The 26,377-nt window shown below is 42.3% G+C and overlaps 1 protein-coding gene across 1 annotated transcript in view; it reads right to left on the bottom strand.

The window, feature by feature from the left end:
• The window catches only part of Farsb (phenylalanyl-tRNA synthetase subunit beta), a 64,003-nt gene that overhangs the window by 3,173 nt on the left and 34,453 nt on the right, over positions 1 to 26,377 (bottom strand). Inside the window, exon 16 of the mRNA XM_032901435.1 lies at positions 18,202 to 18,357. Within this exon, the coding sequence (XP_032757326.1) occupies positions 18,202 to 18,357 (156 nt within the window). The remainder of the gene's footprint in view (positions 1 to 18,201; positions 18,358 to 26,377) is intronic.

Genomic DNA, 26,377 nt, shown 5'->3' on the forward strand with positions numbered 1-26,377 from the left:
AACTGTCTCATTAACACAGGGGGTGGGGGCAGAGCCCACCCTGAGGCAGCGATGAGCCCAGGGCCTTCCAGAGGAGAGTGGCTGTGAACCAGTCTCACCTAAGAGACAGTTAATATTGGAGCAGCTTTTGAGTGACCGTTGCCTGGGAAAACACACTTTTGTTGCCCCAAATTCCATGTTTCAACACAGAACCAACAACTACCCAGTTTCACAGGGTTTTTGCAGTTTTACAGAACAACAAAATAAACCAAAGCGAGTTTAAAATGTATTGGGGGGTGCACCAGAGGGGCAGAGATGGGGGGAACTTTTCTACAGGCCTAAAATATTACCTGATGATATTCTTAGCTCATGGATGGATGGAAGCTAGTGTTCTGTTTTAGCTTTTAAGAGGTTTTTATCTATTATCACAAGATATTAGTTCAAATAGCTTCTATGAGGTTTTTATTTATTACCCCCAAGTGTTAGTTCAGATTCAGAGCGGGGCACTGAACGGCTATTCCATAGGGCTAAAAGCAGCCCAAGATAAGGTAATGAATTAGTCTCTGAACCTTCAAGTCTCTGCACAATACACAGGGCTGAAAGTCCAATCCGTCAGTCAGTCTCTGCAGACACAGAGGTTTTTGTTGACAGCCACACAGTTTCTTTTCAGAAACGTTACAATGTTCACTGTTGGCCAAAGGAAAGTACGTCAGCTCAGTACCCAGGTGGATGGATGTGACCCCAAAGCTCCAGCTAGAACGGATACATCATAAAGTCTGTCTGAAAACACACGAAGTAACAGATGAAGGCCATGGCCTAGGTTTTCAGAAAGTCAGACTGGGATTGAAGCCAAACCTGACTTTATCCAATCACACTGGAGAAAAGGCAACATGCTGTGTCTACAGAAGACGCTGCCCACCGTGTTGTAAATGGGAACTAACCTTCAGACTCTACAGAGTACCTTCATTTTCTTCCTCTGTATAAAAGCACTGAATGGTCCAGCACACTGGCTCCCAAGACATCTGCATGAACTCCTTGAGACAATAAACTCAAGGTTTCGTGTTTACCTGGCACAGTTAATGGAGTTTCCAAGGCAGAACACAATTTGGGAAATGTTGCTCTCTACTGCAATCCATGTGCAAGTGCAGACAAAAGAAACACCAGTTAGGCACAAAGAAGAGCTTAATTTCCCAAACTTAGCGGGGTGTGAATAAGCCCCTTAATTAAAGTCTTTGTGTCCTTGGGGTCATCTGTGGGCCCGTAATCTAGCACAGCACCCCGTCTTTAGCATGTTTTCTGGCTAACTGACCATCAAAGCATTTGGGAGTGCCTTCTCTTGCCCGTTGCCAAACACTTTTCACAGTTTCATTTTGCTCCCATCTTTTTAGAGCAATATTATAGCCTAGAGTTGGCAGAAGCTTTCCATACACTCGCTCGTTCATTTAATTGCAGAAAGCATCGGAAGTAGAAGCTTAAGGGGAAGTAGAAGCTTAACGTGGTGACTGTGGTGACTGAGGAGACCCCTTGTCCGAGAGCACTGGAGGGCGTTATCAAGTTCGAGGCTCGTCCCCCTCCTCTCACATTCCCACCACTGGCGAGAGCCAGGTCACACAACAGTTTACTCTGAAATATCAGCTGCTCACTCAACTTTCCTCTCCCCTTGCTTCACACATTCTGGAATCCAAACACACAAGTGATTGCAATTGGATACTTTATTACCCAAATCTAGAAGAGGAGGAGGAAGAGGAACAACAACAACAACCACAACAACAAACTAACAGGGCCAGAGAACTCTGGTAAAGTAGAGTGTGTCATTGCTAATAATGTTAGATTTTTCACCACATACATGTCCCCACTTTCAGGGATGAAATGTAAATTGTCTAACTGCAGTACCAACCAAGAATGTCTTAAGTCTATTCATTTTGAATAGACTTTACTCATTATGTAACATGAGTGGAAGAGAAAAACTATGTTAATAGGCTAACTTTAGGGTTGGTACCTGCCCTAAACCCTATACTCTTCTCAAAGGATAGAAGAAGGAAGGAAGGAAGGACGGAAGGAAGGAAGGAAGGAAAGAAGGGAATCTTACTCAATTATACCCTTGTATGCACCATTTTATCCTTATGAGGCATTGTTCTCTGGTTTTAAAACAAGCAGATGTTTTGAGGACACATAGACTCACCAAGGGAAAAGAGGTCCATTATAGGGAAGGTATTTATTAACCTGTAAAAGGCTTCAGGGTTCTAAAGACCCAAAGCACCACAACCAAGATATGAACACAAAAACACTTTTCCCCCCTGATCTCAGGGCACTCGGGAGAAAATGCCTCTGCAAAGACCATTTAATTTGTAAGGGGAGACTGAATAATTTCTGACTGGTAATATAAAACACCCATTTTCTCCCAGATGTATACAATTCTTCACCTTGCATTTGAAGTGAATATTTATGGTACCTAAAGTCTATAAAGAGAGGGGACCTAATCCTTTGAATTTAATGGCCATCTTTCATCCCTTTCAGAAGATCAAAAGAAAGAAAAACCCCTTACACAACTTTACAGTGCTAATCCCAACACACCTGCAGACACGATTAACTCTTACGGGGAGGCAGTGGGCCAGGTCTTAATCCTGGCACCATGTATTAGACAAGGACCTGGGACTTTATTCTTATAAGAAATCAACAAAGATGACCTCCTATTCTCATAGAGAAATGTCTTCAACAGAGAACCATCCTTTTGTCAGGCATGTGGCTCACGCCTGTCTTCTCAGCACTCAGGAAGCAAAAGACTGCCAGGCTGAGACCAGTCTGGACTCCTCAGTGGACAGTATCACAGAAATACACCCCCTTTCATTCCCTTAAACTTCTTATAACTACAAGTGCACCACACACACACTCTTACTTCACAACCTGAAGGAAATCAAAATGGTGGCAAAGGCTTAAAGGTGATCTATCTAATTACAATTTAAACCAGCCTCAAAGTTGTATAAAAATCAAAGGACAAGGGTTGGGGATTTAGCTCAGAGGTAGAGCGCTTGCCTAGCAAGCGCAAGGCCCTGGGTTCGGTCCCCAGCTCCGAAAAAAAGAAAAGAAAAAAAAAAATCAAAGGACAAATATTTTAGCAAAGATTCACTTGAAAATCCCTAAGAACACCATTAACCAACGCCTGTCTCTACAAGTCCTTTTCTAAATCTTGCCATTTTAAAGTACTTGCAGGAGATGTTTATATATATAAAACCCAAGTCCTCTAGGAAAACAGCAAGTGCTCTTAACCACTGAGCCATCTCTCCTGCCCCAGAACATCTCTAAAAGGCTCCCTGTAACAAAGCATCTTTAATGAATAAATTATATACATAAAACAGTAACAACTCAATTGCCTGGACCTTCTGAGCCATCAGCTCCTTTGCTAGTTTTACGCCTGACCTAGGACTGTTTGTCATCCCACGTTTGCACAACGTATTTCTCACACAGGTGGTGCACTGGAACGGGAACAGCATAGTTGCGGTACAACTAGTGAGGCTAAGAAGACAGAGCAGAGTCTGTGAAATCACAGCCACAGGTCCACACAGAATCGACAGACCTGTGGCTGACCTGTAGCAAACACAACTGTAAACATGTAATTATAATAGGTATGTTATGGTTCCAGAATCTGATTTCAGTTGACCACATACTTTAAAAAAAAAAACTAAAAAAGAAGGAAAAGAGTATTCAAGTGTAAGGGAAAGATGCTGTACCCTCCTTTCTGCTCCTCCAGTGAGAGTCAGAGGGTCAGAGTATGGATCTGTCCAAGCAACAGTAAGTTACAGATGGGAAGAAGAAGAGCACAAGGAGATTAGGAGCCTTGCCCAAGGCAAGCAATAATATAGGCTAGGGAAGAAGCCAAAGGTGAAGAAGGGCCGCCGAGGCAGCCCTCCTGTGAGGCCCACGGCACCATGCTTTTAAGCTGCTGGCCAAGCTGCCCACCTCTTCATGTTGGCAAGCTTCCTCTGGTTTACAACAAATAAAATGTAAAGAGGGACTAGAGAACTACCAGTTTGTCACCTCTAACCTTAGCACACGCCAGGCCACACTCTGGGAAGCTGTTACTACAAAAGAGTACTAGCCCAACCACAACATTCATTTAGGGAAACAAAGTTACATTTGAAATTTTTACTTTATTTTGAAATGTGTAATGAGTGTTTTACCTGCATACATATAGGGACACCTCACACATGCCTCAGAGGTCAGAAGAGTTACAGAGGGTTGGAGCCACTTTATCGGTACTGGGGATAGAACCCCAGTCCTCTAGAAACAGCAAGTGCTCCTAACCACTGAGCCATCTCTCCTGCCTGAGAGCTACCTCCAGGGCATCCTATATTTGTGACTGCTATAGAACTCCCGGTATCTAAGAGAGCCTCAGCTTTGCACTGTGGCCCCTCTTGGCTATGGCGTGAACACTAGTTCACAGCCTCTGTGAATCTTATACCGACTACACATTACACATGTGGGAAATCTGAAAGTTGTATAACTTTCAAATTCCATTTTAACTATAGAAAAATTAGTTTTTAATGCTGGGAAAGGACTTTAATGTTCTGAGATAGATTTGGATGACTAAGAAGACCTTGATACTAACTCTGATAAATATCTGAAAGCTTCTTGAAATACTTCTCAAGAAAGGAACCGACTTTCAGCGGCCTTCAGAAATGAACAAGGGGCCTCAGAGAAGCTATGTAGTGCTGGGGAGCTGTGCTTTTACCCGAGTTTAAGTTAGGCCTTGTTTTATAATCTTTACCCACCTTCAGTGTAATTATATTTCCTTTTGTACCTATCCAATCCTTTGAAAGTTATTTTATCTTTTAAAAATGCAAATTGAATGTGATCATTAGATACTGTTTACTCAGTTTCTTCATCAATTTCAAAAGGCATTTACCATATGTGGTGGTTTGACTATGAGTGGGCCAGGGACTGACATGAAGTGTGGCCTTGTTGGAGGAAGTGTGTCACTGTGGAGTGGGCTTTGAGACCTTTCTCCTGGCCAAGTAGGAGTCAGTCTTCTCCTGTTTGCCTTTGGAAGAAGATGTGGAACTCACAGCTCCTTTAGCTCCTCCGTGTCTCTTTAATTGCCCCCATGCTCCTGCCTTGACGATAATGTTCTGAACCTGTGACCCTGTAGGCCAGCCCCAATTAAATGTTGTCCTTTATGAGAGTTCCCTTGGACATGGTGTCTGTCCACAGCAGTGAAACTCTAACTAAAACACCATAAGGGAAATTCTGAAAGTTAATCAGTACAATTTAACAAAAGTTATAGTAACAGCCACAAAAACAGTAAGTGCAAACACTACGAAGCACTCCGTAAGAGCGAATGGAGCCCAGTTGTCATTGGAGCAAACACCTTTCTGATCTCAGTGTAATAACATCTCCACTAAGAAACTCAGATTCCAGAAGGAAAAAAAAATAAGTAACTTACAAGTATATGATGTTTTAAAACCTACACAGCAAAAGCCAGAAAATCAAAGCATTAACAAACTAAAAAAAGCATAATATTTATCACAAAAGGTTAATAGTCATACAACACGAAAGGTTCTAAGACCATAAATCTAAAGAAATAAATGAACCAGAGGCTCAGAGAAAGGGAAATTAAAATATACTACAAATGAGAGAATATGCTCACACTGGTTCATAAAAGAGATGGAGGCATCCCCATCTCTGAACTGAAACAGAAGGAAAAACAAACCACAGAACGCACAACTCCGTGTAAACACATGAACGTACAACTCCGTGTAAACACATCATCTCATCGGCTGCCCTTGCAGCGTGAGGATCAGAGGCCGGGCAGATGGGTACCTAACAGTGATGTACCCTTTGTCCCACGACCCCATACTCCCTAGGAATGTCCTCCAAGAGTGCACTGACAGAGCACGAGCACACAGGTGCTGACGGGGATAAGCCAAGCGCTCACTGATGGAGGACCGGTCTCCTCCGGGGGGTTCTACACATAAGAACAGCTCATTTGGGCCAAAGGAAAAGGCCCCATATGCTGCCTCTGCGAATGCTGGGACAGGAAGACAGCTACAAAAACAGTGTGCACAGCATTGGTCACTCAGCTGAGAAGGTAGAAGGGTGTATATGCATATATGTGCACTTACATCTAAAAACAAACCACAGAAGGAGAAATGAGAAGAAAGCAGAGGTCAGTGGAGCACCTGAGAGGTGAAGGCAGAGGGATCATGGGTTCAAGGTCAGTCATGGTTATATAGAAACACCCTGTCTAAAAAAAAAAAAAAAAAAAAAAAAAACACACACACACATACCCCAAACAAACAAACCCCCACAGCCCCAGAAGGCAGTAAAGGAGTGGGATGAAGATGAGACAGAGACTGAATGTGATTATCTATATGTATCACTGCACAGGTTATACTATAGATAAAAGAAACGACCAGATGTCGTGCTTACACTATTATCGGTTGTCAGAGTTAGTCACATTGGAAGTCTCCTTTTGAAACTCTGATGACGTCCAGCCAGATGAGTAAAAGCAAACAGCAACAGAAATGTGTTAAAAACCAAGAGTTTCAGTAACTATACAGTATATAAATATCCTGTTCTGAATATGAACTGAACACATCCGTGTTTGGATGGAGATGTAGCTTAGTGGTGAAGTATTGTGGCTAGCATACAGTAGGCCCTAGGTTCAAACTCCAGGACTAAAAGGCAAACAAAATAAAACAAACAAAAGCCTGTTTGATTCGAAAAGATCAACAGTAAAAATTAAATGAATAAACAAGTGTCTTCTGAGTCTCCATCATCTTTGTATGCTAAAAAGCCCAGAAACGAAGTTGCACACAACAGTGAACAACCTTAGCACACAGAGCATGGTATAAACTTGATTTCTCACTAAAAGGAACCGGGGATCCTTGGGCACATGGCTGACTCGTGCCATGCAGTACGACCTCATCTGGGTGCTCAGCACAGGGTGATGAAGGAAGGGTTCGCTCCAAGGTGCTGACCTCGGGGAAGGTAAGAGTAGAGACGGCAGGTCCTCGTGGGTCTCCTTCAGTTTGGAACCCTCAAGCTAAGCTCCGCTTGACAAAATTTTGACTCAGCGTTCAGTTCCTCTCCCTGGATTGTCACTCAGGCAAGTGTGTTATGGAATTCAGCAATAGGAGACTGTGATGGAGAGATCTACCAAGACTGTTCTGCATCACAGCCCTGTGAGCCCAGCTCTCAGGAGGCTGAAAAGAAGGACAGTCTGGTCTACAAAACAACTTTGTCTCAAAACCCAAAACAAGACTAGAAACCACACAGCAAGAGCTTAACTGCACCTGAGGGCTACAGTCCTGTCCTGTGTACATTGCTATGTTTCTTCCTGACACCGTCTCTGTGGGACTTAGGCTTTGAGCACTAAATTAAAAAGTTCACATCACCTAAATTTTCAAAGTTTCAAATTTATCTCTGTCAAGTGTTAAAAACATAAAATTGTGATTATCAATTAGTTCAATTATGTTCTCATTTATTATCATGGAGACATTAATACTCTTATGAACTGCTAACTGGTATAAGTGATTTGATATATTATTACTTACATGTGTAAATAAATAATATTAATTTTTTTCAGAAGATGTCTAAAGCTATGACTCAGTTAGAAGAGTCCTCACCAAACATGCAAAGCCCTGGTTCAATTTCAAGCACCCCATAAACAAAACTCGATGATACATCCCTTTAATCCTGGCTGCAGATGGATCCAAAGTTTGGGCAGTGCAAAGGCTCATCAGTGACCCAAGTCTTCCCCAGCACGCACACGGTGGAAAGAGAACTGATTCCCACAAGTTGTTCTCTAACTTTCCAGAACATATGGTGGTATGCACGCCCAGACCTCCCACAAAAATATGTAAAAAATGTAGTAAGAGGATATTTTAAGATCATCATCAGTCTGTATAGCAAGTTCAAGGCCAATCTAGGCTATATGAGACCTGTCTCAAAAAAACAAAACCAAACTAACATTAAAACAAAAACAGAAGCCAAACTTTTCAGCAGACATAAAACTAAAAGCAAATAGTTTTCAAATTCAAATTCCAAATTCCAAGCTTAGCTTGGCGATGCAGTATTATCTGCCCATTAAGAAGAATGGAATTGGTTTTTTTTGGCCAGAGTCCCGGACCAGCGGAGGATCCCTGCCTTCAGCAGCTCTCTGCTCTCAGGCCCCCTGGAGGGGAGTTCTCGCCGCCTGGTCGGGCGGGCACTCCTGAGGCAGCAGAGCGGAGGAGACCACCACGCTGCCCACCTGCCCACATCCCTGGCCCAGGAGGAAACTGTACACGGCCTCTGGGTACCCGTGAGAGGAGGGCCCAGGAGCAGCAGATCCACTGCGTCTGAGACACCGCACCTGAAGGACCGACCGGATAAACAGTTCTCTGCACCCAAATCCCGTGGAGGAGAGCTAAACCTTCAGAGAGGCGGACACGCCTGGGAAACCAGAAGAGACTGCACGCTGCACACAGTACTGACCCCAGAGGAAAACAAAAAAAGCTATCTGGAACCCTGGTGCACGGAACCTCCCGGAAGGGGCGGCGCAGATCTTCCTGGCTGCTGAGGCCGTGGAGAGCTCATAGGCAACACCCCGCGAGCAAACTTGAGCCTGGGGACCACAGGTAAGACAAACTAAGAGAAGTCATGAGCCAAATGGACTTAACGGATATTTATAGAACGTTCTACCCTAAAGCAAAAGGATATACCTTCTTCTCAGCTCCTCATGGTACTTTCTCCAAAATTGACCATATAATTGGTCAAAAAACGGGCCTTAACAGGTACAGAAAGATAGAAATAATCCCATGCGTGCTATCGGACCACCACGGCCTAAAACTGGTCTTCAATAACAATAAGGGAAGAATGCCCACATATACGTGGAAATTGAACAATGCTCTACTCAATGATAACCTGGTCAAGGAAGAAATAAAGAAAGAAATTAAAGACTTTTTAGAATTTAATGAAAATGAAGGTACAACATACCCAAACTTATGGGACACAATGAAAGCTGTGCTAAGAGGAAAACTCATAGCGCTGAGTGCCTGCAGAAAGAAACAGGAAAGAGCATATGTCAGCAGCTTGACAGCACACCTAAAAGCTCTAGAACAAAAAGAAGCAAATACACCCAGGAGGAGTAGAAGGCAGGAAATAATCAAACTCAGAGCTGAAATCAACCAAGTAGAAACAAAAAGGACCATAGAAAAGAATCAACAGAACCAAAAGTTGGTTCTTTGAGAAAATCAACAAGATAGATAAACCCTTAGCCAGACTAACGAGAGGACACAGAGAGTGTGTCCAAATTAACAAAATCAGAAATGAAAAGGAGACATAACTACAGATTCAGAGGAAATTCAAAAAATCATCAGATCTTACTATAAAAGCCTATACTCAACAAAACTTGAAAATCTGCAGGAAAGGGACAATTTCCTAGACAGATACCAGGTACCGAAGTTAAATCAGGAACAGATAAACCAGTTAAACAACCCCATAACTCCTAAGGAAATAGAAGAAGTCATAAAAGGTCTCCCAACCAAAAAGAGCCCAGGTCCAGACGGGTTTAGTGCAGAATTCTATCAGACCTTCATAGAAGACCTCATACCAATATTATCCAAACTATTCCACAAAATTGAAACAGATGGAGCACTACCAATTCCTTCTATGAAGCCACAATTACTCTTATACCTAAACCACACAAAGACCCAACAAAGAAAGAGAACTTCAGACCAATTTCCTTATGAATATCGATGCAAAAATACTCAATAAAATTCTGCAAACCGAATCCAAGAGCACATCAAAACAATCATTCACCATGATCAAGTAGGCTTCATCCCAGGCATGCAGGGATGGTTTAATATACGGAAAACCATCAACGTGATCCATTATATAAACAAACTGAAAGAACAAAACCACATGATCATTTCATTAGATGCTGAGAAAGCATTTGACAAAATTCAACACCCCTTCATGATAAAAGTCCTGGAAAGAATAGGAATTCAAGGCCCATACCTAAACATAGTAAAAGCCATATACAGCAAACCAGTGGCTAACATTAAACTAAATGGAGAGAAACTTGAAGCAATCCCACTAAAATAAGGGAATAGACAAGGCTGCCCACTCTCTCCCTACTTATTCAATATAGTTCTTGAAGTTCTAGCCAGAGCAATCAGACAACAAAAGGAGATCAAGGGGATACAGATCGGAAAAGAAGAAGTCAAAATATCACTATTTGCAGATGATATGATAGTATATTTAAGTGATCCCAAAAATCCACCAGAGAACTACTAAAGCTGATAAACAACTTCAGCAAAGTGGCTGGGTATAAAATTAACTCAAATAAATCAGTAGCCTTCCTCTACACAAAAGAGAAACAGGCCGAGAAAGAAATTAGGGAAATGACACCCTTCATAATAGATCCAAATAATATAAAGTACCTCGGTGTGACTTTAACCAAGCAAGTAAAAGATCTGTACAATAAGAACTTCAAGACTCTGAAGAAAGAAATTGAAGAAGCCCTCAGAAGATGGAAAGATCTCCCATGCTCATGGATTGGCAGGATTAATATAGTAAAAATGGCCATTTTACCAAAAAGCGATCTACAGATTCAATGCAATCCCCATCAAAATACCAATCCAATTCTTCAAAGAGTTAGACAGAACAATTTGCAAATTCATCTGGAATAACAAAAAAACCCAGGATAGCTAAAACTATCCTCAACAATAAAAGGACTTCAGGGGGAATCACTATCCCAGATCTCAAGCAGTATTACAGAGCAATAGTGATAAAAACTGCATGGTATTGGTACAGAGACAGACAGATAGACCAATGGAACCGAATTGAAGACCCAGAAATGAACCCACACACCTATGGGCACTTGATTTTTGACAAAGGAGCCAAAACCATCCAATGGAAAAAAGATAGCATTTTCAGCAAATGGTGCTGGTTCAACTGGAGGTCAACATGTAGAAGAGTGCAGATCGATCCATGCTTATCACCCTGTACAAAGCTTAAGTCCAAGTGGATCAAGGACCTCCACATCAAACCAGATACACTCAAACTAATAGAAGAAAAACTAGGGAAGCATTTGGAACACATGGGCACTGGAAAAAATTTCCTGAACAAAACACCCATGGCTTATGCTCTAAGATCAAGAATCGACAAATGGGATCTCATAAAACTGCAAAGCTTCTGTAAGGCAAAGGACACTGTGGTTAGGACAAAACGGCAACCAACAGATTGGGAAAAGATCTTTACCAATCCTACAACAGATAGAGGTCTTATATCCAAAATATACAAAGAACTGAAGAAGTTAGACAGCAGGGAGGCAAATAACCCTATTAAAAAATGGGGTTCAGAGCTAAACAAAGAATTCACAGCTGAGGAATGCCGAATGGCTGAGAAACACCTAAAGAAATGTTCAACATCGTTAGTCATAAGGGAAATGCAAATCAAAACAACCCTGAGATTTCACCTCACACCAGTGAGAATGGCTAAGATCAAAAACTCAGGTGACAGCAAATGCTGGCGAGGATGTGGAGAAAGGGAACACTCCTCCATTGTTGGTGGGGTTGCAGACTGCTACAACCATTCTGGAAATCAGTCTGGAGGTTCCTCAGAAAATTGGACATTGAACTGCCTGAGGATCCAGCTATACCTCTCCTGGGCATATACCCAAAAGATGCCCCAACATATAAAAAAGACACGTGCTCCACTATGTTCATCGCAGCCTTATTTATAATAGCCAGAAGCTGGAAAGAACCCAGATGCCCTTCAACAGAGGAATGGATACAGAAAATGTGGTACATCTACACAATGGAATATTACTCAGCTATCAAAACAATGACTTTGTGAAATTAGAGGCAAATGGTTGGAACTGGAAACTATCATCCTGAGTGAGCTAACCCAATCACAGAAAGACATACATGGTATGTACTCATTGATAAGTGGCTATTAGCCCAAATGCTTGAATTACCCTAGATGCCTAGAACAAATGAAACTCAAGACGGATGATCAAAATGTGAATGCAGATCGCTCCTGAGAGACACAGCCAGAATACAGCAAATACAGAGGCGTATGCCAGCAGGAAACCACTGAACTGAGAACAGGACCCCTGTTGAAGGAATCAGAGAAAGAACTGGAAGAGCTTGAAGGAGCCGAGACCCCATATGTACAGCAATGCCAACCAACCAGAGCTTCCAGGGACTAAGCCACTACCCAAAGACTATACATGGACTGACCCTGGACTCTGACCTCGAGGTTGCAATGAATATCCTAGTAAGAGCACCAGTGGAAGGGGAAGCCCTGGGTCCTGCTAAGACTGAACCCCTAGTGAACTAGACTGTTGGGGAGAGGGCAGCAATGGAGGGAGGGTTGGGAGGGGGACACCCATAAGGAAGGGAGGGGGGGAGGGGGATGTTTGCCCGGAAACCGGGAAAGGGAATAACACTCGAAATGTATATAAGAAATAAACAAGTTAATAAAAAAAAAAAAAAAAATAGTGGACAAAAAAAAAAAAAAAAAAAGAAGAATGGAATTGACCGTTCACCAGAAAATGGACAGAACCTCATTTTAAGTGAAACAAACCAGACTCGATAATGCTGCATGTTCTCTTATGCAATAACTAGGTATTAAAGATATAAAATCCAAGTACTTTACATACTGAGCATGTATCAAAATATCGCAAGGATGGTCGTATTATATTGTATAAATAACAAACAAACTTGAAAAGCTAAAATTGAAAAGCCCTTCAGTGAACAATTAAAAGTTTTATAGAATACTTGCTTATCATGTATGAGGCTCTGGGTTTGATCCCTGAGGTGCATTTGCCCACATATATAAAATTATTAAGTTTTATAGGTTCTATATACACAGTTACACATATAACACATAAGCAATATATAGTGTATCTGCAGAATTCAAACTCAATCAAAGGGCAATTAAGACAAATGTCTGGCTGGTAACTAGAGAGACTACCAGGTATTCCCAAAGCAGAGAACAGCTTGCCTGGAGGTTGGGGAGCAGGACTGCTTCCTTCTCTCAAGCTGGGGTATGGTAATTCTCTTTGTCTGAGAATAGTTAAGAAAATCCATCAGCTCATAGATGCACTTCCTCCCTCAGGGATCAAGATATGAAGTCTGGGGAGTCGAGACTAGTTTCCGTTCACTAAGAACCGCCACTGAACCAGCTTCCTCCTGAGAGCCCAGGACCTGCTTTTAACATCCCCAGGAAGAGCACTTCTAACAAAGGCTGAGAGAAACCTTTTGGTTAACAGAAAAGGGTTATGTGCTAGGTAGCTCTGTGTCATCCTGCAGGGGGTAAATGAAGAGTTTTGAACTTTGGAAAAAGACAGAGAATATGTAAAAAAGGTCTTTAGGAGAAATAATAATAACAACAACAACACAAACACAAAAGTTGTGTGTCACATGTGTTATGACACTATCAGAGCACTGAACTAAACCATTCTGTGTAGGGTTTGTGAATACAATGATTTGTAGAACAAAATACATCTGAAGAAAGCGAAGTGTCCGTGTGTGGGAAGACCTTTACCTTACACACAGAAATGAGGCAGGAATGATGAACCTCATTCACAAGTAAGACAGGCCGGGTGAACCGTGAGATAGGTGCTAGAACTTCCACGAGCCCTGCAACCCCACTGTCCTGCTGCCTGCCCCCAGTCTTTTACCACTTCAGAGCACATGGACACAGTACTGGGAATCTTTGACCACAGCTGTAGACAATCACGAAGAGGTCCTCTTTGTAAGGTCACAAGGCTCCAAGCTTCAAACTTTTTACCAAAGCCGATGCCTTAGCAGATCAGTCTTTGCTGATGGTACGGTGCTGACACTTTCCTTAGATGCCCTATGTTATACTTCAGGATGCTCTGTGTAACCAAACCATAAACTGAACACCCTGACTTCAACAAGCTGTTCAGATACTTTCCCAATGAATTTTTAAGCTCATGTTACACTAAGACAGAGTGACAAGGGAAACAGCACAACCCCACCCATGTATTTTAGCCTCTGAGATCTTTCCCAGGTGTCCTGAAAGGGGAATAAGGTCATGACCTTGGGTCAAGCCGACGCTCACTAGGTGTTACTCTAACAGAAGGGGAGTACATATGGTGCTGAGCTAACTGTGTGCATTACAAGGTCAATTTTCATTGCCTGAAATGAATTCTTAGTAGCATGAAAACTCAGACTGTCAAAAACAAACAAACTCACTAAAGCTCTGAAACCTGTCTGCTCACCAAGGATCTTGTCTCCAGTTAAACTGAACTTTCTGTAGAACTGCAAAAACAAAAACAAAAAAACAAAAACTGAACGAGGTAACAAGCTAAGGAGGAAAAACCACACACTGGAGTCAATGCAGCCAGTCACAAACAAAGCCCACCACATTCTACAAGAAATTATTTTTGCCACCGATTTGCCCAGTAACCACATTACTGTTCTAAACACAAAAATGTTGAGAATTTTCCTTGCCCAGAAGTGGTTTTGTTAAAAGGCTAAGTGCATCTTAACATACATAATTTAGTTTACAACAAACCACAGAAATGAAGGGGAAAAGCCTGAAAAAAATAAAAACATATATTTGGTATAATGATCTGATCAAATACCTCTAAAGCACTCTGTGCTGAGCGTCTGAAACCCTTATAATGCTCTGCAGTGTGCTAACAAGGGCTTTTTTCCACTCAGCCTGATCCCATTCTATCATCAACTCGACAATCTATATCACTTTATGGTCTTAGATTCCGGAGGTGCTCAGAAAATGAAAAATATGTATGATCAGTGACCATGCCTTTCCTCTCTGGTGCAGTCACGGCTTTGAGTGCTGCAGACACACACAGCTGCAGAGAGCTGCCACCACTCCATCAGTAAGGCCATGCTCTAGGTCATCCTCCCTGGGAGCCAGGCGACCATCAACCACATGAATTTCCAGCATTCTCTTCCAATGGGCAAGGCCAGGTTCTAGGAGGAAGACTGAGCTCCACTCTACTCATTCTCCAGGCATAGTAGACAGAAGGAAGCTTGTAAGCAAGCACTAAGAGAAAGAGGGCAGCAAGGCCCAAGTCACACGGTCAAGCAGCCCTGCTTAACAGGCTAAGCTAAAGTATAACTGCAAAGCCGCTAGGGATGTTTAATTATTAAAAAGTAAGCCATATGCTAAAGAAATAAAAGACAGTCCAGGAATCAAAGTGGCATGAAACAGTAGTTCTAATTCTGGTTCTACTTGCCGTACTTCCTACCATATACACATATCTATATCTACATGGACTGTGTGTGTGTGTGTATATATATATATATACTGTGTGTATGTATACTGTGTGTGTGTGTACATATATATATCAGTAAGCCTGAGAAAAAGATACAGCTAAACACACTCCAACGACTAAATCCCTGTGCTTACAAAATGGAGTCTAGAAAATTTGTTGTTCCTTAGTTGTGGTTACACATCACAGGCAGAGTGCTTTTTTTTTTTTGCTGCTGCTGACTTATTTTGACAAGCCATTTATTTAGACCTTGATTTTTCTGACCATAAAAAAATATAATCATATTTGTCATTAGAGAATCTAACTGAGAAATCCCTATGAATAATTAAGAGCCATTACTTACAATGACACTAACTGTCTTTGGCTTGATGGCTTTTACAAAGAGCATCCTGAAGAGAAAAGCACCCAGGAACTAGGCACATGTCCCAGAGCCCAGGGAGCGGGATGTGGCTGCTGATGGCGATGAGAAACTAATGGTAGGAAACGAGAGTAAATTCTCCCCTTCTCTTTTCAAGGAAGTCCAGTTAGACACACATACCAGGTAATACTGCTCCAGGCCACCTATGTGTGCACCTTATAGCAAAGCTTTCAAAATACACACTATGGTATTCTGAGAGCCAAATGTAGACCCAAAGGAAAACTAATAAGCCCTTAAATTTTTGTATGAAAAACAGACAAAGTAAGCTAGGCGTGGTGGCTCCTGCCAATCATCTCTGTACTCAGGAAGCAAAGGGGAAGGACTGGAAACTGAAAGCAAGCTTAGGCTAAGCAGCCAGATCCTGCGACAGGACACCAAGGGCAGGGTACACTGCAGCAGCAGAGTGTTTGCTTAGACTGCCCCAGGCCCTGGGTGCAATCTCTAGCACTGAAGAGGAAAAAAGTAACAACTTGTCCTAAGCAAAAGAAACATGAAGACCTACAAGGAATTGGAAAACAGTTCTAATCACTGGATGGTGGGCTTGACGGCACACACCTTTAATCCTACATTCATTCAGGAGGCAGGAGGCGGCCAATCTCTGTGAATTCAAAGCCAGACTGGTTTACACAGTGAGCTCCGGGACCGTCAGAGTTACATGGTCAGACTCCAAGAGTAAGCTGGCTGGTAGGGACAGACTCCTTAGTCCAGCAATCAGTAGGCAGGGCAGGCGGATCTCCTGAGTTGGAGGCCTGATCTACAGAGCTAGTTAGTTCCAGGGAGAAATGAGGAGAAGGGAGGGAACTGGGTGGGGATGAAGAGAATAGTTATAACTAATAGATACTTTGTAATTTAAAAACAACTATAGGCCAAAATAGCAGATACTTTCTATTATGGAAATTAGATGCTAAAAGTTCTCTATTGGTTTGAACTTTAACATCCACGTGATTCAAATTACTTAAGTTTGAAATTACAAAAATATAATTTTTAAGATCAACACCTAATGGCTGTCATACAAGGCTCTAAATAATATAGACTATGAAAATTTCCGTATGTTGGATGCCGCTGTTTTTATCTTCTGGTGGCATCTGACCCTCACTCTTAGACAGTCCCTCTCACTGCTCCTCAGTATCCTGCAAGGCTTCCCACCATGGACTCAGCACCATTCTTCCTGCCTCCAAACCACAGGCTGTCGCATTAATCCCACTGCAGTACAGACCTGCTATCACCCACCCGCTTCAAAAGAAGCAGAAGCCTCTACACTTTCTAGCTAGCTGAAGGCCCTTGCCAGCATCCAGAACTCCTTCCACAGCTTGTAGCCACACAAATGGCCTTCTACTCCACATGCATCCCACAGTACTCACCTTCAGATTTGCCCACGGGCTCTGCGGAACAGAGCCTGGCCCTATTCTTTCAGAGACCCTGTCACTTCCCCCAGCTCATTTCTACAACTGTACAACCGCTGACAGCGTGTGTGCAGCAAAACCTGAAGCAACTGGAGGAAAAGTCCTGGGTTTGACATGAACAACTGGGCCCAACCCACACAACTTGCCTCCCCTGAACTGCTTCACTTATAAAGCCCAGATATTGTACTACATGGACTCTAAGATCCAGTTCCAGCACTGGACTCTACTATGCGAGCATAACACATTCTCACTGGATCACATCTGATGGGAAATGTATAGAAATGCCTAACTCCTATGACTATTAAACTGCTCAACTTTATGTGAGAAACAGCCCAACATAGCTAGATATTTCAGAGCTATTTTAAAAAATGGTTCAAAATAAAAAAGAAAACAAGCCACAATAAAAAAGAAAAATAGAAAAAAAACTCTGAGAATTAAGAAAATAAATATAAGCAAAGTCCCAAAATATTTCCTCACCAAACCTCACTATAAATAACTGCTAAGTAACACTTTCAAACTGAAGGTTCTGGTGGAAATTTAGGATGCCAAATTCAGTCCTAAAAACAGCAAGGTAAACAGCAGGAATGAGTGATAAAAATACTTGGCTTCAATTGTTTCTAGGTTTCTTGTCAAAGAAAATAAGCTTAGATTCAAGCCACAGGAGAACAAACAGCAAAAGTTTCAGAACTCCTCGGACAAGGAGAAAGCAGCATGCGAGGAGCACACACGTGGCATTTATTGGTCTAAATTAAAGCCAGAGACTGGACTGTGCTTTTGGCAGTGGATTCCACCTTGCTCCGTGATTAACAAGTGAAGTTTTCACAGTGGCATTCTTCTGGCCTTGCCTCAAAGCTGCAGGCTGCCCTTCAGTCGTCTGAGCCTGCAGCCTGCGCTCTCCGGCTCACTGGTGCCACAGAGGTCACTTGCAAAAGCAACACTGCAGCAGCTCCTAACCATTTCCCAGAGCAACTCCTGGGGTTCTGGAGGGAAAGAGATCAGTATATTCTAGAAAATACTAACAATTAAAATAAAGTTCTCTGCCCTTTACTGCCCACACTCTCTAAATCAAAAGCAAAATGAAATGAAACTGGACTTTATGAAAGCAGGATGCGGCCTTTCATCACTCGCCGACTTGGGCATCTTACCTGCGGAGGCTTTGATCACGTAGCCCCCACTTTCCTCACCGGGAGGCACATCAAGCAGCTGCATAATTCTGTCCAGCAGTCCATGGATGATCTCAAACCCAGGATTCTTGTTGTAATAAACAGCACAGAGATGCCTGTAGTTTTTTGCACCTACATCTAGAAAAGCGAAGATGACTTGGTCAACGGGTCACATTAGTCCTTATTTAACCAACGAAGTTAACAAGAGATTAGCAGATTATTTGACACCAAGAGGAGCAACCAGCCTCAGAAATTGAAGACAAGATCAAACTACTTAGCCACCCAATTCTCAAAGGTGTTTACTCTGGGGAAGGCTGGCCCCAGGTGGAAAGGTTTACTACAGAACCTACTTGTAGAACCTGCAATAAACACTCTAGCACAATGTACCAGTTAATGATTCATACTCTGTCCTCAAGATACTACCGCAATCCTACTACTAAACACCTAAAGAGCTTTCTGCCCAACACGCACTATATTATTTCCAATAGAGACGCAGAAACCTAGATAGGATGAGTGCAGTACAGTCACTCCTTGAGCACTGTGGAGGTTGTGGGAAAGCATTCTGGGAAAGCACTCCTTAATGGTCAACAGTGAACACTTATAACAGTAAAACAAACAAAAACCTGGGGAGATTGCTGGGGATTGAACTGAGGACTTTGCTGTACTCCCAGATCCTGTATTTTTTTTTTTTTAAAAGGAGGCCAAGTTAAAAAGGAAACCAAACTAAATTATGTTGTTCAAAGAAAGAACCTGCACAGGTTGGAAAATTATGAAGCAAAACAAGGCAGTAACTATCAGCAGAGTTGAGAGGGACGACACTGCAGCAGAAGTGTCACAGCAGACTCCGAGGATCCCGGCACATTCCATCTCTTAGCCACGTTATAATTACAGTATAGTATTGTTTACCTTATAATCTTAAAAACAAGCTGTGTGTGATATATACATAGAATTCTACATAAACCTTCACAATAAAAGCCTGGAATGAGGGGCTAGACAACTGACTCGGTGGTTAAGAGCACTTGTTGCTCTTGCCAAGACCAGGTTTAGCTCTTAGCACTTCCCACATAGCAGCTTGCCACCATCCATAAGCCCTGGGAATCTGACCATCTTCTGAACTCCAAGGGCACAGATAAACAGACAGCAAAATACTCATGCACGTAAAATAAAATTTTAAAAATCATTTTTTCATGAAAGAAGTAAAACAAAGGATGTTTACCAATCCAAAGACAACCCACCAAGTGAGATAAGCTACACATAGCCAGTCAAACCTACACGATCCCCATACTTGAGGTACAGAAGCCTTTCGTTTAATGTGACTGAGGGCAGGACCATGTGTGAAAGGACACTACCGTGTACTACACCTTCCCCACACCTCACAGTCACTCTTACAGAAACAGAAATAGGAGGGTGGCTGTCAGGGCTGACAGAAAGGAAGGGTGGAGAAGTGCCGTTCACAGAGCTCCAGCCCTGTGTGCTGAGACCGTTTCAGTGGTCTTTCACACAAGAATGTGTAGAACTGCTGCTGTGCTGTGCACGTAAAAGCTTACTAAGAAGGTAGTTTGCATATGTATTTTAAACCACCACAATAACTTTTAAAAGTACGTGACGAATCAAAACTATACAATTGAGCCATAGTAACACACATCCATACATAGAGAAAAACGACTCAAATGAAATAGATCTAATATTTACTGGTTATGCCTCGAAGAGATCATTTTTTTCTATATTTGTGTTTGACTAGTTTAAATCTTTCCAAGACTAATATATGTTACCTTATATAAAAATAAGACAAACTGCCAGACAGTGGTAGCACACTCCTTTAATCCCAGCACTCGGGAAGCAGAGGCAGATGGATCTCTTGAGTTTGAGGCCAACCTGGTCTACAGAAAAAGTTCTAGGATAGCAAAGGCTATGCAGAGAAACCTCCCCCAGCCCCCCAACCCGGCAAAGACTCACAACCCAAGATGAACCCCAGTGGATAACTGGATAATGGACCAGTGTATAAACAGTGAGATGGCACTGCCACATCAAACTGTCAGTGGACCTAAAAGGTAGAAGGTTCTTGGAGGCACTGTAGTGAATCAAAGAAGCCAGCCACAGAAGGCTACAGGACACAAGACCCACTCACGCCATGGTAGAAAAGTGTATTTCACACAGCTGAGACTAGATGGTAGCTGTATAAAGTAAAATATGGGGCAAATGTGACAAAGTGGGAAATATGGAGGACTTCCAGGGTGATGTTGTTCAGGTGATGATCTAAAAAGTGCACAGCACGTAAAGGAGGACTTGAAGTGGGCGGCGGCAGCATTTAACTTGAAAACTAGCACACACTAGGTAAATACCATGACCCTTAAACTGGAGACACACAGCTCTAGATACAAATTCAAATGCACTTGGCCTCTTCTACATTTTAAATTAGGAGAAAGGAAAACCTGTCTGGGAAATAGAGTGAAAACTGAGCTGCCTCTGCTCACATGGACTGAACAACGCTCGCCTGCAGCTTTCCACACGCAAAAGCTACTAGCCATGCTGGCACAATGGCCTTTCATCACCCCGATAACCAGATACCGTGGCCTTCAGGCCACCCGTGAGCTGTCAGGGACTGGGTATCTACCAGCAGCCACTGATGTCATTATTAGCTCAAGACACTGCAAGCAAGGATTACTGCTTCTATGGAGCAGATGGAGAAGCCAAACCTCAGGGCAGTTAAGTGGAGTTGCCCAAAGTCAGCTAACTAGCTCGGGCTAATCATTATCAATTCCACAGCTATGAAGTTACAATCAGGACTCGCTCAGAGCTGACCAAACCCCACACTCTCCACTGCCCTACAGAGCACCGTAAAGGATTTTGAAGGGAAACAGTATAAAGATAAATGCGAGCTGCTTAACACAATCAAAGATGTGCACACTTGAAACATTTTTAGTACAAAGAACAGATGTTTTACTTCTCCAAAGTTTTTACGATTCTTTAAATTTTCGTAAGTCACTGAAATAAATTAGTTTTCAAAATCTGGAATCTGTGTCCATCTATCCATCAACAGTATTTCACCTTATGGAGACTATGTTCTCAGTAACTTCTGACTGAATAGACACGGAGAAGGAGCTGCTCTCGCTCACGCACTCACTCACCATTTACCACTTCTGCCTGCTGTGCTTGAGGCACGCTGGCCTTCCTCACACCGCAATGCCCAGACACACTGCAGGACTCACACAAACCAAACACTTAACTTCTCAGCACATAACTACCGTCTAGAAAGAGGCAAGCACAGGGAAGCAATTACCACACCAGGTCAGGAGCCCAGAGTGGACCCTATTCCAAGGCAGCATGAGGGATGAGTATTTCACTACCGCCCCTTGCTACTGTTCCCATCAAGGACACAGAACTCTGCTATCCAAACTCTATAATCAAAGGTGCAGGGCTAAGATCAATACTAAAGTCAGGCAGGTATAAATGCCAGGTAACCCAGCAGCATGCATAAACTAAAGTGAGAGACCTAATTCTGCTCAGAAATGTGAACACACACACACACACACACACACACACACACACACACACACACACACACACACACAGAGTCTTTCTCCTCCTGAAGGGAAAAAATGAAATGAAACAGAACTAAATGACCCTTTCATACTACTGACTTGCTTCTGGGTACTCCTGCCATGTGGTCCCCATTTGTTGGTGTCACATGCCTCCACTTTAACACAGGCATGGACTGAAACCACTTTGTAGTTCCATACTCACTGTGAGAGAAGAGGCCGACAGGAAGGCCGCCATTCAGAGAGCTCACCGATGCAAATGAGAAGCTGCTTTAGTTTGGCAACCTTTGCCTTGGAGTACTTTTCCCTAATCTCCCAATTATTTAAGTGAACCTTTCTTGATAACAGTAAAATATCTAGACCAAACCACAGCATTTTTAAAGCAAATTATGTGCTTTGAGGGACTATAGCAAAAAAAATATTTACAGTTTAAAACTGTTTTTAAAAAAGCTCTGGGAACGGGATTCAGTTGATAAGAGTGCTTTTGTAGCACTGCATGGTGACACTTGCTTGTCAAGAGGATCAGAAGCTCAAGTCATCTTTGGATACAAAGTGAGTTTAAAGCTATCCTAGGCTACAGGAGACCTTGTCTTCAAAAAGGTAAAAAAATAAAATTAAAGTTTATCTCAATGAAGAAAAGTTTCAGGATGTTATGACACACATGGAAAAAAAAATAAACTAACCTCTAGGTCTAATTTTGCGATACTTTGAGGGCTATGCATTAACCTCATTATTTCGGTGTCTCCTCCCTACCCCAACACTGTTTTTTTCACATTTTCCAAAGATGCTGTCCCCTCTGGATTTAGTTCTTTATATTTTGTTAAAACATTCACTGTCCATTCCCATCACCACCTACAGAAAAATGACTAGGCATGCTAAAATTCCCACCTCCTTGCCTTGTGCCCGAGAGGCCATATTACATCACAGGAAGTAAAGACTGCATGCCACAGAGTAAGAACTATTTAGATTTCATGCCAAAGCTAGGGTTTGTTGGAAATGCCTCGGTTCTTTATAACTCAGTTAACAGACCTCTTGTGTCATGCCATCAAACAATTCGCTTCTTAAATGGGCCTGCCAAGTATGTCAGCCTAAATTATCCGTGTACTGCACAGACTTCAAAGTGCTGCCTGGAGAGAGCTGATCTAAACCACCCAAAGGAGGAGTGGCTAGATGCAGTTCTGTGAGCTCGAAGAGTACAACAAATGACTTTCTTATTTTTTTTTTTTTAAGGAAAAGAAAAGGGAGTGGCACATGGTGTCCTGAGCATGTGACTCTACTCATATCCTGGGCTTTGCCATAGGCTTCCAGGCAGTGCAGATCCTGTTGCACTGATGATTAGAGGGGAATTAGTGGTTTCTGGTAATCATATCATCCAGGGTACAGTCTTCCTTATGTCCGCATGAACCCAGACGCCTAAATAAAGATGCTGAATGAACAAACATGTCTGGGGAGAACAGAAAGCTTCTAGAATAATCAAGGGCTGATGCTGTGTTCAGGCTGGAGATTAGCAGTAGGCCGGACTCAGAGAAAGAAGCACATCACTGTAGCATCTATGTCTACTTGTCCAGCAGCATTTTCAACACTGGTACTCACAAGACTTTAACTCGTGCCGCAGACCTATCTCCTAAAGGATTTCAGCACCTCTAAATGACCAGAGCTAATGTAGGGAAGCAAGAACCCTGACATCATCCTGACAGAACTATAAATTACCACAGAGGAAGTAACTCAGCAAAGACATGGAAGCGAAGGAGAGACTAGACAGGGAGATTAGCAGCAGTGACTGGGGACAAGCAGTGGGGGTGTGAATAAAACACAGGGCACAATAGCCAGCAGGTGCCTCTAATCCCATCACTTGAGGCAGAGGTAGTCAGATTGGAGGCCAGCTTGGTCTACACAGCAAGTTCCGACCAAGCCAGATGTACTTGTTATAAGAAGAAAGAGGAGGAGAACAGAAGAAAAGAAAATGGCATAGTGAAATCCATTTTATAGGTATAATTAATATATGTGATACAGTATTAGATGCCACATATATTTATACATATAGACATAACTACATGCTGGGTATGTTGGTTCATATGCACCTATAAGTGGGATGTTACTTTGAAGACAGTCGAGGTCACACAGCAAGACCTGTCTCAAAACCAACCAAATCAAAACAAAAAAGAAAAAAAATCAGTTAAAAATTTTAGAAAATCATTTACTAAATTATCAAATATTTAAATGTATATACCTAGGAACTGACAAATTGTTATTTCTAAAAAGAAGTATTTGTACAAGGGAAAATGATACTCACTTAAAGAAATACTTTAGGAAAAGTCTCATAACAATCTATTCATTCACGCTTACTCTGCTTCCACATGGTAGAATATTATGTAACCATTAAATATGAGATCAACAATATGCATTCAGCTAGGCTAGATTAAGTGTAACCACTTAAAAAAGTGTAAACTATAAAACTGTCACCTTTCTTTGTAGCTGCACACAGAAGTGTAGCACGGCCACAGATAGACACAAGGACTGGCAGTGAATTAACTCTAGGTGTGGAATGACTGACAAGTTGTAGATCTTATTTTTTTAATTAAACAAAAGAACAAAACTCTTAAATCAATAGTACATGTTCATGAAAGCTTAAGAATATTAAGAATATATGTTCGATCGTAAGAAAGCAACAGCCTTCCTAAAATGCTTATCTGTGGCCGCACCAAAGCACAGCCCAGCCTTTGCTTTCGAGTGATGCTGAGAGCAGAGAAACAACTGTGAAGGGAACCTCTAAATTCTCAATGCATACAGGGAAGAAATTATATTCCTGAGGGTTGGCTTTTATTTTGTTAACATAAACCTGGAATGGATTTTTATCTATTAAAAACACAGTACTGGATGCATGACAGGGCACATTATACTCACGTTAGCAGATCTTAACTCTGTGGAACCAAGCACACTAAAATAACTTTCTCTATTAAAAATGATATATTTACTCAGCTAGGATGCCGTCTCATATGCAAAGGATGCTGCTTCAAAAATGGTTAGCGTCAGTCTCCTTACACCCATGCTTTTTGAATTATTAATTGGAAATACTACATGCCAAAAATATGAAATGGTGAAATTAAATTAATCCAGACCGATGACATAAGCCCTCTTCAGAAAGCCACATTCCACATGTGGATGCTGGGTAATCTTCTATTATCTGAGGCTCCAGAATTGATGAGAGTGTCTCAGAAGACGGGTATTCACAGGCCTATAACAGTGTTCTTCTAGAGCCTTCATCAAGCACATAAGCATACCAAAAATTATAAAGACCTGACCTTTATTTTACTCATGTATGTCTATTTTTGTCGTGCTGGAGATTGAACCCAAGGCTTTACGCATACCCCTATGTTTAATGTTCTGTAACACACGGCAGGTAAACACTAACATCCATGTGTGTGCATGTGTACAAATAGTATGCTGAGGAAACAGCATATGCAAAGACCAAACAGTTATGCTCTGTGGCAGCCATGATGCTCAAGGGAGAAAGAAGAAACAAAACTCTGAAACAGATCTTGCAATTAAAGGCTTAAAACATAAATTCTTTATTTCCACATCCACTTAGGAAGGTTAAAAAGGAACAGGGCATCCTCTCCCTCAGAGCCGCGTCTGGGACAGTGTGACGTTTGGGAACTATTTAAGTGTAACCTAGAGGCAGGAGGAATGGAGTTCAAAGCAGGAGCCGCTCTGGAGGACGGAGGGAGGTCTGAGTAGTCAAAAGCTCGGAGCAGTCGTGCTTGGAGAAGAAAGGGAGGCTGTCTGGAGCCCTCAGTGAGAGCACCAACCACTCCCTTAGTACAGAATGACCAGTCCAGACCTTCTGAACTGCTGGTGCTGAACCCACGTATGTATCGGTGACTGAGATGCATGCCAGGCTGATCCTTGGATGAGCAGGTCCTGCTGATCTGACCCTGAGGATATAAAATCCCCTCAACCCTTCACAGAGCCAAGCTTCTGCACATCCTTAGCTTCCTGCTCCTTTTAGACTTGAGCACCCTTGACCCAGAGATCCGTTTTCTCTTAGATTTCAGTGAGATTCTAGGCATGGTGGTAGCTTCCATGAGCACTGAGGGAGAAACTGTGACTGCAGGATTCAATTGTGTTTGAAAGGGAGAAGGCTGGAGTGTGCAAAATGGGCTAGCTTTTCCAGACAGGCAGTCTTTTGCTCGTCCCTGCAGTTTTTCTGGCTTTTAAAAATATTTTGTTTACAGTTTGGTCATTCCTAACATTGAAATGAATGAGCTATTAACATCTGAAACCAGCCAGTAACTTCACAGCAGCCTTGCATGCTCTCCACTGCTACCTCCCTGCTACAAAACTGAAAAACTTACCCTAGGGCAGAGACTGTACTCAGTTTCTTGTTCCAAAAACACATGCCACTCTGTCCAACAAAAGGGATAAATCAGCTTAGTCCCCTGAGTCATGACTAATTTTTAAAAGTGTTACGGCAGCTTCGGATCTTGAGGCTCAACAAATGCAGTGGCTGGCTCAAACTCAAACGAGCCAAATGTGCCTGCTTTACAGTGGGAGTCTTAATGCTTGAAAAGTGTGCCTGACTAGGTTTCAAAACTGGCAGCCTTACAGCCGCATTCATC

This window comes from Rattus rattus, chromosome 4, assembly GCF_011064425.1.
Source record: "Rattus rattus isolate New Zealand chromosome 4, Rrattus_CSIRO_v1, whole genome shotgun sequence".
Classification (NCBI taxonomy): domain Eukaryota; kingdom Metazoa; phylum Chordata; class Mammalia; order Rodentia; family Muridae; genus Rattus; species Rattus rattus.